This window comes from Taudactylus pleione, unplaced genomic scaffold (genome assembly GCF_031769625.1).
Source record: "Taudactylus pleione unplaced genomic scaffold, aTauple2 ptg000120l, whole genome shotgun sequence".
Taxonomy (NCBI): Eukaryota; Metazoa; Chordata; class Amphibia; order Anura; family Myobatrachidae; genus Taudactylus; species Taudactylus pleione.
In genome coordinates, this window is record NW_028284522.1 from 8,231,507 (window position 1) to 8,245,505 (window position 13,999).

The 13,999-nt window shown below is 43.1% G+C and overlaps 1 protein-coding gene across 1 annotated transcript in view; it reads right to left on the minus strand.

Annotated features, from left to right (window-relative positions):
- Positions 1-13,999, minus strand: part of WWTR1 (WW domain containing transcription regulator 1) — a 98,738-nt gene that overhangs the window by 24,284 nt on the left and 60,455 nt on the right. The window contains exon 2 of the mRNA XM_088472064.1: positions 10,607-10,743. Coding sequence (XP_088328190.1) covers positions 10,607-10,743 — 137 coding nt within the window. The remainder of the gene's footprint in view (positions 1-10,606; positions 10,744-13,999) is intronic.

Sequence of the window (13,999 nt, forward strand, 5' to 3'; positions counted from 1 at the left end):
TACAGTAATACTGAAAGAATGATACAATCACCTTGATGAACTCAACATAGTAATTCATAATGCAATGAAATTAATATAATTACAGTATATGCAGCACAACAAATAACATTGTTTCCTATAGCATTAATATTAGAATAGTGAAAGCAGAAATCTCTTGCTCCTATAGTAAAATGATAAACGAACCACAAATAATATAACACATACAGATGTGTCTACATACAGCTTACCTCCGTGCGCTACAAGACGCGGTAAACATAACGTATGAGCGCCGTGTGACTCGTTAGCGCTGAGCGCCTGTTCGTGTGACTTTTTACCTTCAAATGCGTGTTATTCGCAAAGTGATTTGAATAGGATGCACAAGCAACTTCTGCTCATTAAAATGATCTCTAGCATGCCTTTATTCTGTGTCCAACTGCGGCTGTATCTGTATGCAAAATGCTACGTTACAGTGTCAGCGGCTGTGCTTGTTCAAATAGTATTAAAAATATGATTTGTGAAACAATATGGCAGTGTGTGTGGGATTTCATCACAGATACACAAGTAAATCAGTGCACAAACATCATTCTGAGGGTCAATTAGGCCTCTGTAAATAAAGTTAGATTGAATTACCCTTAAATCTGTTTGTATGGGCCAAAAAAGATCTGGCTGTATATGCAGCCATCAGGTAAATCCATTAAGAGTGCTCTGTTGGATCTGGTTGTTCGGGTTAAATGCCAAAAGGCTTGATCCTTTACATTTGGCCTCACAGTTACATGTATGATTAAAATTTACAGAGGCTCGGTTGTTGAGCGGTCAGGCCGAGAGGCAAGATAAGCTTTAGAGAGACAGTGATTTTTTCCAGTTCATAGCACCTGTGAGGATATCCTACAAATTGGAAGCAGAGTAGAAAAAGAGGCGAGATTACGTTGTGTCGCCTGGTGGTTAGAAGCCGGCGCGAGTGAACTGATGACACGGTTGCTCTTACACTGACTGACATTGCTGTTTCATGAAACCGTACTATTCATAAAAAACAAATTGAAAATGATTTTGCCAAAATGAAAACCAAACATAATTTGCTCAGTCATTCTGGAAAACAGCAGCCAACTTTATTAAAGTTCTAGTGATTCCAGCATGGCTCACTAGTCTTCAGCATGAATTTCTATTTTGTGTGTGGTGCCACATTTAGCAGGAACAGGGGAAATCCTGAGCAGGAAATGTTTCTGGGAAGAGGGTCCTCTGTAACGCTTGTTTTGGTGAAAACTTTATCCCTTTGCTATAAATAAACACAATACAAAGGAGGATGTAGAAGAGACATTAACCTCATTCACTCACATTAAAGCCTATCTCCAAGTCAATCTCCATGTTACATGGTTTTACTGCCTGTGGGCTGTATGGGAACCATGTTCTCCGCCACTCAATATTCAGTAGGGACATCCATGTTCTAGAGAGCTGAAGTTTTATGGATTGTTATATCATTGTGGATATGTACGCGATCCTCTAGTACGCTGAGCTGTTCCCCGTGGCCCGCCGATGGTGTGTACAGGCACACCCTAATGTAGCGCGGTCCAGGTCCGTTTTAGTTAGTGTAATGCGGACCGCAGTGAGTAGGTATGCACTACACAGTAACAAACACACCGCCGCCGGCAGACTCTCATTGCTTGTGGCACCCAAGGGCGGAGCCGGGCTGCAGCTCACTCATGAGCTCCGCCTTCTGGCTCACGCAGTGGGTGAAGCGAGAGATGTCATGATGGAGGAGCGGACGGCGGCAGAAGCAGGGATTCAGGTAAGTATTGGTTTTTTGTTATTATCTGTCTATATGTAAGGGGCACTACATAGTGGGGACCACTACTGGGGGAACTGCATAATGGGGACAGCTACTGGTGCCACTGCATAGGGGGGTACACTACTTTGGGCACTGTATAAGGGGCACTGCAGAGGGGGGCAGTTATGGGTCATAATTGTTTGAGGATTGGGGCAACTATCTGACATAATTAATGTAGGAGGAGGGACAGTTATGGGGCATAATTATAATTGTGGGAGGAGGAGGGCCATTCTGGGACCTCATTAAAATTGTAGGAGGGGGAAGTTATGGGACATAATTGTGTGAAGAGGGGGCAGAGTCTAAATACTGCAGCATAGCTTAGTGGCCCTCAGGCTTCGTTGAATTTTTTAATGTGGCCCACACTGTCTTAAAGGTTGTGGACTCCGCCCTAGTGTTACATTTTATTTAGACATGTGTAATATGTATACTTTGTAGTAACATCCAAACTGGATGTTACTACAAAGAATTGAGCAGTTTTTATAGCATTGAGCAGTGCACCCCGGCTGTTTAGTAAGCGGAGAATCTGTGCTGCCTTGTGACACATCTTTGATTAGCTTAGCTGTAAATCGCTCTGAATATTTAAGGTAATGATAATATCCATGGACTGTCGTCATTGTGCACCGTTTGGTATAATAAAATCTGCTCCATCTGTAGACACACTCTAGTGCCCAGAGTCTATCAGTGCGGCACTGCGCTCAGTGTGCTGCCGGCCGCCGGACTTAAAGGAGGGGGCCCGTGACGGAGACTGCACACAGGCCCCCTCCACTCTTGAAATGCCCCTGGACACTGCACCTGTCATAGGGCTGGTTACATTTTTGATGGTGCAACTGATGGTGGCGTATAAGTGCACACCAATCGGTACTACAGATTGCACAGGCACTAAAAGTAGGTATCACAGTCCTTGGACTTTCGGCCGCATGGATGTACACAAGGAAAGGAGTTTGTAGGCCATTTGCATAACTCAGACGGCCGATCACTAACAGACGCTGCTGCGTTCGCATTGTGTACGACTCAGAATCAGCTCCATTATATATAAATATTTGACATTTGCTTTAAACACTAATTAGATGATTTGTGGATGAAGTCTGTAAATATGTGGCTAGACATAACATAGAGGATCATGAAAGATCGTTACAGAATGTCTACATCAGCTTTATTTATTGACCTTCTGCGGGAAAATGTTAACTTATGTGAAATGTACAAAGACTGGAACTTTTGAATGAAGGGAAGCAGCAGTCCTCCATGAACAATATGTCTCCTTCTGTGTCGCTGTAATGATGAGCTGATCCTCCACACCACCTGCATACTGATGCCAGGTTTGTGGTGCAGGACGCGGCTTTACCTTCTCCAGCGCCTGCACGCTATGTGAAATGTTACAAGGAAGCGGCCACACTCATACCAATCAGATTAAGCCAATATTGGGTTTAAAATAAAGATAGAATAAAAATGGGTAAACAGGACAACTGGAGGCCTAACTCGTTTCGTAGCTGCAATGCCACTTACTTAGATGCATGAACTTGTTTTCTGCTCCCAATGCTAGTGAAAATACTATTTCAATGTAAGAACACTGGATTCTTTCGATTGCTGACCTCCTTGCTAAATTTTACTGGATTTAACAAGGAGGTAAGTTATGGGAGGGGGTATTCAATTAGCCGCAGGGTTTACCCTGCGTCTAATTGCCGGCAAATATCCCTATGGCGCGGGGAAAGGATATTTAATTAAAAGGCCTTTTTTCCTGCACCGAAAAAATTCGGTACTCGCGCAGAAACCCACTGGTTTTGTGTAAGCTGCAGAATCAATGGGTTTTTTACCCACAAGCGAACCTGATTTTGTGTTTTTTTCCGCAGGATTTACCTCAGGCCAACTGAGGGGACTCGCGTGCGGGGGTCCCTGCTAATTGAATAGCTCCAGTGCAGCAATTAGCTAACTGAATACCTCCCATGGTGTTGGGGCTCATTCTTTTGCTTTTGTTTTAAATTTATATCTACTTTGCTGAAGATTTCTGTAGGAACACACTAATTAGGAGACATGAATAACTATTCTCCCCAGAGGTGTATCTATGTAACATATCCCCACTATGTCAAGTCTGCTATTCACCATGCTGTCACCCAAGGCTATGACTTCTAAGCTACAATATAACAATTGTAAAAGTACTACATGAGTGGTATTACACATTTATCAATATATACAGAAGAAAGAACAGATACTGAGAATCGCACCTTATGTATAATTGCGTACTCTCAATGAACGTCCCAGAGAGTCGTGAACTGCGGATGTCCTCCCAGGCTGGCGGAAGTGCAGTGCACCCTCTTGCATTCAGCCCACTTCCCTAGTGAATACGGAGGTAAAGGGATGCGATGATGCAACTTGTGTCATCATGACCCCACCCACACTGCACGATGATGTCACTGTGCCATGATGAGGTAGAGCAATATTCACAAGCTTGGAGGAGTTTGTGGCGGAATAGTGATGATCTAAAACATTTCCTCCATTGCAAAAGGTACGTGTTTTCAATATGAAAGCAAGTCCAATGCCATTTGCTTTTGGAGCTGTGACTATCTTATGCTCATTGATAATGCTACTTTTGCAGTGTCTATGTGAAACCAGACTGACTGACGGACTCCAAAATGAATGCAGCAAGTAAGAGTCAACCTAAACTAGCATGTGGTGGTGGAAGCAATAGGTTAAAATAAAACTAGGAAAATGAAAATGACTATTTTCCATTTTCATTTGGTGATTCTTTAGGCCAATCTGATCATTATATCATGATATGCTCCCTAAACAATAGGACATTCTCCTCGTCATAGCAGCAGGATATGGAAAAGTCTGCTGCATGTCTTTATAGCTTTCAGGGCCGATTACTGACACTGCTCATTGTTTTGGGGTTTCCTGACAATTTTAGTACTGATAAAGAGTAACAGGTGCAATATACGAGCGCTTCTACAGTTCTAATCTACTAAGTGGGATATCCAATTATAACACAGTGTATAGCACAGGTACAGCACCACTAACTCCAATAACTGGCCAATTTTTTATGTACTGTATGTGCACTTATTTACGTTTTATAAAGGTAATATGTCAACCCTATATGCCGTATTTTTGCCTCATGTTTCACTTCATTTATGTTTAGTCCTATGTAGTGCACCCATAACATAACATTGCTACACAATACCCTGCTTATTTAAATACCCAGCATTATATATTTTAAACTAATTTTATTCATTTAGATCAGGTGCTTACTGTATTTGCTGAAGAAGTCAGCACAAGGGCAATGGGATGTGGTCAATATCCCGACTGCGGGGATTCTGGCATTCAGAATGCTTGCGCCGGAATCCCGACACTTGTCAAAATCCCGGCGCTGGCATCACGACCGTCAGAATTCCGAAGGTAAGTAGTGAGACTAGGGGGAGGGTTAGCGTTAGTGTTAGGCATTAAGTGGGGAGGGTTAAGTTTAAGGTACGGGAGGGGGAGGTTATGTTCAGGCACTAGGGGGGAGGGAGGTTAGGTTCAGGCTCCGAAAAGGGAGGCTTAGGGTAGGGAGGGTTAGGACCCTACCTACAGGTGTTGGTATCCTAACCCTGCTGACATGCCGGCGTCGGGATTCTGAGCGCCGGGATCCTGTACCCATCTCAAGGGCAACATATCATTATCACCATGCAGGAGGCTACAGTAGTGACCTGTTATATAAGTACATATGTGAGTAGTGAATCAATAGTTCACAGTATATGGGCCTGATTGTGAGTTGCACACAATGCCGATGTTAACAGAGTTGAGTGATGTTTTGCTTCTGTACATGTGTAAAATCCCTAAACACTTGCACAGTGCATGTGTCCCACGGGGTATACGCAGAGGCGCAGTTATGATGTAGAAACGTAGTGGAAATGTGCTGGGCGTTCCTGGGCGTTGACTAATCAGACACATGAAGCTGGTCCGTTATGGGCATGTTATAGGAGTGTCCAGGGTCGTAGTGAGGTTTGTCGGGGCCGGACAATTGGGGGTGTGGCCTAATGGAAGTAGGCATGACGCCTCCTTAAAAATTTAGCATTTGCTATGCCATGCGCCACAGGGGGCCGCTGTCTGCCCCTCAGCCAGGGGCAAATACAGGAAGGGGGGCGCCATCAGTATGATCGCTGCCCTCTTCCGCAAAGCCAGAGGAGACTTCTGCTGCTAATCAGCGACAGCAGCCTCCCTGGTCCCACCGCATCTCAGCACGCAGGCTACTGCCACTGCAGACAGATAAGAAAGGGAAGGTGAGCGGAAGGGGGAGGAGAGCCCGGTAATTAGTACCTGCTCCCATCCCCTCTCAGCGCCCCTAGTAGTGTCCCAGGTGTGCCGCTGCACTGGTTTGCGAATTTAGATTCTTAATCTCGCACACTGAAGTCCATAATCTGTCGGAGAATCTGCACCAAGCATGGAGCTGGTGCACGTACCAATGGTGCGACCGATGATTGTTTCTAAAGACGTACCAAGAGTTATTGCAGAGTCTAAAGACTTGTACACCAGGGGACGGGCTCATACTAGCATTAGCATAAAGTCGCTGCTGCGTCTACTGCAAAAGACGCTAAATCGGTTCAGCAGCATGCGATTTATAATCAGCCCCTATGTGTTAGAGGTTTTGAGATTTACATTAGAAACATAGGCGTCTATTCAATTAGGCTCAATGTGCTGCTGAGCATCACTGCCATGTTCAGCTGTGCATATCTTTGCCAGGTACAGTAGCCCTACATTAGCGATTTTCATGTGTACCTCTATGAGCGAAATTGGTGATTTATGGGTCCCGCAATGTGACATCACAGCTAATAGGATTGACCCCCATAGTCTGTGTTTTTGCTGTAAATTGTTTAAGGATAGGCTTTAAAAGTAATTAAAGTAGTAGATTTGGATATATTTTTTCCATATTAAATCTTCCATTTGTTTTATTGCGTATTTTATACCACAACATGCTTCAAAAAACAATCAAACAAAACAATGTGGCTGGTGTGTAATACTAAAGGTAAGCAGAAAATCTGTTGTCAGAGGCCCGAACACATCTTTTGATTGTTCTGTCCGTAGGCAAACAATAAACAATCCATTAACATGACAGTACTCAAGTGTTTCACATGGGAATCTCTAACAGGATCGCCCACCTAGATATGAGGATCAACTGATATAAACACCTTGTGATAAGTGCACTAAATTCCGTCTTTTGGAGCAGACCACTCACCAGACCTCATCTTACAGTTGTTTGTTACAGTTTGGACTTTCGCTGAGCCGGCCAGAGAGGCCTTTGTATTTTGTAATATTACTACACATTCTCACTTCAAAAGAAACGTCCCGTAATCTGGTGTTTTACCGTCCGTTTGGAAGCACTGAATGCAAGAAAGCCATTACGCAGCTACGTTGAGTCATTATTGTTTTCCAGAATTAACATCACCTAATTTCTAACAGATGGGTTTTGGAATAAACAATGTTTTGGAAAAGACGTCGCACGCAGCTTGCAGAAGAAATGAACAAACAAATGGAAGGAAAGCAGGTTTTGCGGCTCTGGGTAAACTATTTGAAGCTTAAGTGACCTCTACCCTGAGGTTTTTTTTCTATTTGCTCACAGTCATGTTAGGATGTGGTACTGCTAAGTCACATTCACATTATTTTGATAAAAATGTTTATAAGTGCTTTTGTATATTAAAACAGAGCCAAAATCTAGTGCAAGCCAGGGGAGGCGACTGTACAAAGTACACTACATTTTCCATGTTATAAATAAGTACTTCAGCGAGAGACACACATGTTCCTGATTAAATGTAGAAACCCGGGATCAATCTCTGGATGCTTAAAGCTCTGAGCCAAGGGATGGCAGACCTTCAAAAGAAAGTTATGTTATAATTCCAAGTCTCGGAAGAGAAAGAGAAGAATAAAGACATAGGTGTAGACCTCCATTTCTTTCATAATGGAACAGTTCAAAGTGGGTTCTGGGGTGCCGGCCAAGAAATCAGTTTAACTCGCTCTGCGTTTATCATTATTTTCTTGAAAAGTCTACAAGGATGTTGGCATGGCATGCTTGGGCTGTCTCGCAATTAGGAATTTATGTGTGGTTAAATATGTGACATTTGACTATTGGAAACCAACAAATAAAATCAAGCTACAGACTTATACAACAGCTACTCTTTCTAAAGATCTACAGCCAGAAGAAAAGTCACGAACAACCTTTGAATTGTTTTCTTCTTTTTTTAGTTATAACAGACCACAATGATATATCATTATAGGGGTGATTGCTTCAGGGAAATTATCCGATATCCACTTTTGGGATTGGGAAAGGCATTTAGGGTTTTGTCTTTTTTCCCTAACAAAACAATTAGAATTTATGAAGGGAGCTTTTGTCTTAAGCCTTATTTAATAAGTATAAACTGGAAATGACTGTGTGAGAACTAACGTTGAATGTTTTCTGACTCTCTTTGAAAATTCCCGGACCATCAGCAACCTTGGGGGGTCTGGAGTCTTACTCAAATGTTTTCTGGTAATTATCAATAAGGGCCAGACGCTGGAACAGGATAGTTATGGTACTGTGCACATTCCTCATTCTGTTTACTTTAACTTCATTTAACTTTAACCATCTTTATGTAACATTTAACTGTGCTGCAGTGACTGTTTTTCATTGCATAATCACCCTTCAGAGTGGCTCATATAGTAAAAGCAATCTTACCAGCCTGCACAGTGCCAGTGACTGATGCTCAAGCCACCAAATTACAAACAAAACACACAAAAACATCACCTCCTGGGCATGTCAGACGCAGCACGCTACTACTGTGGGACTCCATTCCAGAAGAGCCTGGAGGGGGAGGTCCCAGGGGCAATTGTGGGAGTGTGGCACCGTGATTGGCAATTTACAACATTTTGAAGTGGGTGGTGGAGCCGTGATAAAGCAATTCACAGTGAATCCTGCCAACAAAGCCCTGCACGCTTCACTGCAGGAGTGGAGAAGGGGATGCAATCGGGAAGCCGGCTAACATTATACCGACAGTCGGCTTCCCGACTGTCATATCCCGGCGAGGGTGAAATGACCGGCGTCTAGATGTAGACGCCGCTCATTTCACAGACGCCGGGAGAGCGGCGCCCGGCATCCCGATCGAAGGGATGCCAGGCGACCGCGAAGCCGCGCGGGGGGGGGGGAGGGTTATGTTTAGGGCTCCCGGGGGGGGGGACTTAGGGTTAGGCACCCCCCCCGGGAGGTTAGGGTTAGGCTAGGGGGGGGGGATTAGGGTTAGGCACCCCCGGGGGGGGTTTAGGGTTAGGCACCCCCCCTCGGGGGACTTAGGTTTGGCAGCGGGGAAGGGGGGTTAGGTTTAGGCACTTAAGAGGGGGGATTAGGTTTAGGCACTTGGGGGGGGGAGGTTAGGGTTAGGCACCCCTAAGGGAGGGATAGGGTTAGGGGGGTAGGTTAGTTCATACTTACCTGGGGACGATCGGGATTTCCAGCGCTGTCGGGCTGCAGCTGCCGGGATCTGTTCCACTGTCGGCCTGACGCTGCCGGGAATCCAACTGCCAGCGGCCGGCGGTATTACATAACGATTCCGTGGAGAAGAGGCAGTAGGGTTGCCAACTGTCCTGTGCGAGCTCCCTGAAATTTGGGAGACTACTGGAGATTCCAAGGGGGGGGGGGGGAGACGTATCAAACCTTGGAGAGGGACACAGGACTAACCAATCAGCTTCTAACTGTCATTTTACAGACTGTGTTTGAAAAATGACATTTAAGCTGGGTACACACTTAACAACTGTTTACCCAGCGATGCAACCCACGACTCCAGCGCCAACCGGCCGGCATTCCGTACACACTGGGCAATTTGGTACACGACCGCCCGATATGCCAGCCCCCGATCGTCAGCCGCATCGCCTGATCTTCCTGCATGTACAAAAGATCAGGCGATGCGGCTTATGACCCCACGGGAGCGCGCACTACACAATGTAGTGCATACATACTGTACGATATTGACGATTTGTCGCTCCGATGAGTCGGAATCGGCCAATTTGTTAGCAATATCGTGTAGTGTGTAGGGGTCTTTAGAAGCTGATTGGTTGGTACTTTTATCTTTCTCCACTTTATCTCTGTCCAAGATTTGATAAATCCCCCTCTTAATCTCTCTCTACTTTATCTCTCTCCAAGGTTTGATACATATCCCCCTGGAAGAGAAGGCAAATATGTGACTCCTGCTGGGAAAGTTTATAGCTGAGCACCTGTGAAGCGGATGCTGAATCAAAAAGAAAGTGAGCGTGTAGCCATATAAGTCTCAGAAACCACTGGTTGGGGATCACGGATTCATATGAGCCACTTGTGCAGTTATGTGTTTTTCTAAATATGGAAACAAATTTGTCATCCTTCAACATTTTTGGGTGAAGTGGGAAAGTTCCTTTACCCATAGTAGGTTTTACAGAGCTGCCCAATAGAGCGGCTTGCTTGAGAACCTATATTGACTCATTTGTATGAGAATTATATTTAGAATATTCAGCCCTATAAACACTTCCTACATAATATGCAGCACAATGAAAGGGTCTTTTTCAGATGCTCCTTTAAGGCGTCAGTGGTCCTGGTGTCTACACACCAGGGGGTTGCCATACAGAAGCATGCAAGATGTAAGCTGGGTTCTAGGGCACTCCTGCTATCTGCATGAGGACACACTAATGTCACTGCCTGTGGTGGCTTTAAAAATATTCTGTTCAAGTGTTGAGAATTTGTGTGGAGATCAACTTAAAATCACACTCAGCAGAAATAACGAACATTGGTAGCTGATACATACAATATCTCCCATCAATACACATTGAGTGAACAAAACATACCAAGGTTGGGTTGTGACATTGCCAGTGATCGTTGGCTTATTGGGGTGGAAGTGGTAACAGGAAGGTGGTTCATATGAGTCATTGGCTGTGTCATTGTCTTCCGGGGGTCTTGCCATGTTGTAATTTTCTCCATGTGACTGTCACACAAAAAAAACAAAAAACAAAGATTATTATAACAATATTAAACAATAACCAGTTTAACATTAACCTGACAAAGAATATAAAAAATAATATGTGCTTCTGTAGACAACTAGCATAGCGATCACTGTCACCTGGAAAAATACATAGTATACTGTACTTTGACATGTATCATGTGCGTGATGCTAATTCATAACACTGATTATATAGAATTGCTATAATGGACTTTATAAATACAAACGTTTGTTCACAATGGCTATTTTTGTTATGATATAAAGAAAAACTAATGCTGGCCATACACGCTACAATTATCGGGGCGATCGATCCGCCTGATATCGGCGGATCGCCCCGATAATTGTAGCGTGTGTGCGGGCGATCGAGGGTTAAATATTGCTCGGTCACTGTGTTCCTTCCTACGGAAGGAACAGGGAAATGTCTCCTCCCCCGGGGGCGGAGCGCGTATGTCGGGCTATACACGGAGCGCGGATGTCGGAAGGAACAGGGAAATGTCTCCTCCCCCGTGGGCGGAGCGCGGATGTCGGGCTATACACTGTGAGATTTCTCTCACAGTGTATGTCGGCGACATCTGCGGCTGGCAGCCGGCCAGATAAAATGTCTGTCGGTCTGACAGACATTTTATCTGGCTGTGTATGCCCAGCATTAGGTATAAAAACAGTATAAACTAGTGACCAAATAATGCTACATTCTCATGAAGTTATGAGTACAAGGAAAATTATTTCTTCTATATTAGTTATCAGTGAATTTTAAAATGTTAAATATATTTCATTTAATTTATTTTAGTATGGAAACTTTCAAATGTTCAATTGTGGCTCTAAGTTAACATTACAAATTTTCCTGACTAGAATGTATTTTTCTTTCTAGACCAACACACTGGATATCCTGGCTTTGCCCATATACTGAATTTTTTGCATTTTATATTCTTTCATGATGGAATGAAAATGGATTTATTTGGAAATTCTCACCAATGATCAAATCAGAATATTCTGTCATTTCAAATTTAAAAAAACAATGTTTTTTTCCTAATTAAAAGTAAATATACACAGTCATTTTTATTACATGGCTATTCATTTTCTTGTTTTAATAGCTGGTAGAATCCCCTATAGTTGTAGTTACCACCAAATTCGCACATCTAGATACTGCAATTTTTATAAATTTTAATTTGCAATAGTGTTCAAACTTCGATTAAATGGGGAATTTTGGTAAATAGTAATTTTAAAGCATACTAGCCACTCTTCTGGAATGTCCGGGAGACGCCCAAATTTTGGGGGGATCTCACTTACTCCAGGAGCACAGGTAACCCTCCTGGATAATGATGCAATTAGCTGTAAATCACGAAAAAAGGGGTTGATGGATTGTTAAAAAATTTTCAGAGCAGCCTCCCATTGTACTATACCCTAAAATGTCACCACATTTCAAACAACAATGAACATCTATAAAAGTGGGAATAACTCAGTTCAAAGGCGCTTTCACATGAAAATATTGTACAAAATGAACAATTAAGTTTTCAGAAAATGAAAAAGTGAGACCTGAATTGTTCATTATGTTCATGTGAAGTGCCTTTGAACGGAGTTATTCTCACTTTCATATTTGTTCACAACTGCAAATCACCTCATCAAGGCCAGGCCCCATGTCACAATGCTGTGATTTACGACATTACGCCACAATGTCATAAACGAAAAATGTTGTCACTATGCCTCTCTCAACTTGGTACTTGGACATCCAATTTTTGAAGGTCCCAAAAATCAGCAAGTATATTCTAAAGTCATTCCACAGATTATCAATACTATTATAATAAGGGCTTTGCCTGGGTCACTCCACTGAAGTTTCCCAGTGTCTGAAGCATACAAGCATCACGTGGAATTAATTTCAATAGTGATAACGTTCTTGGTATGAGTCAAACATGGTGCTTAAGGTTATGCCCAACAAGTTCAATCCTGCTCTCATCAGACCATAGAAACTTCCTCCAGCTGGTATGTGTATCTTTCAATGCTTTTTGGCAAACTCTAGGCAAGAAGATTTTATGTGATTTTTTTAAAACAATGTTTTCTTTACAACCCATCCATAATGCGCAGATGTGTAAAGTTTCTCACATCTCTGCCATAGAAGACTGTAATTCTGTTCAGAATATCCCGAGGCCTGTTGGTGGCCTCCCTAACAAGTGCTCTTCTCACATTAGTGCTCAGCTTTGGAGGACATCCTGTTCCAGTCAAACTAACAGTTGTTCTATATTCTTTCCATTTCTTTCTATTTTTTTTTTTAATAACTTTTCATTGGTTTTCAAAAGCAAAAACAGGGAAAAGACTAGAAGGGGGGATGGGAGCATAAAGAGAGAGGGGAAGGAGAGTGGGGGTAGCGAGCTAAGGGGGATGGAGTCACAAGTAGCTAAGATGTAAAAGTAACTTAACATAAATATGCTGTGACCACATCAATCAACTAGCAGACAGTGGAGGTGAGGGAGACCGAGTGGAAGAATCGCAGCTCTGAAGGTTTGCGGGACCATTGTTCGCTACTGAGCCCAGCCGGGCCCAGGTGAGGGGGTGTGGCCTAATCGCGGGAGATGTGGCCACGCCCCATGAGCTTTTAAAAATGAAAATACTTCTGCAGTCCCTCAGCCCGGCATAAAGAAAGAGGGGGGGTACGATCAGTGTGATGGCTCCCCCCACAGGTATAGGAAACTACTGCGGCTGTGTGCTGGGCTGCTGTGTGGATGGGAGGAGAGAGGGAGGCTGCGCCGGACCCGGCCCCCGCATATTCAGAGATGTTTGGCCTCTAAGGAGTCTGTCCTCTTTTCATGTCTTTAATATGTATGGCGTATTGCTTCTTGAGACATATTTAAAGTCTCTGAAATATACATTTATTTTTCCCCTAACCTTTGCTCTCATTTGCTTGGTCTTCATGATAAAGCCAATGAATTATGTGGCCTCTGAAGACAACGTGATTGTACCAATAGCAATTTAGGTGTATAATTACAAAGGTAATACTAAACCCATTATTGCCTGCTTTTGTAACAATTCTAAAAAAACTTTACGGTTGTTTATTTATTATGTGTTTTACAGTACAGATTATTTTGTGTTGATCTGTGGTGATAATTCCCAAATAAATCCATTCTGATTCCACGAAATAAGATAAGACAATGTCAAAAATGCCAAAGGAGGTACAAACTTGCATTTAAATATTCTATTATACAAATGAAAATATTGCATTATTAAAAAAAAAATCTGATGTCATACATTA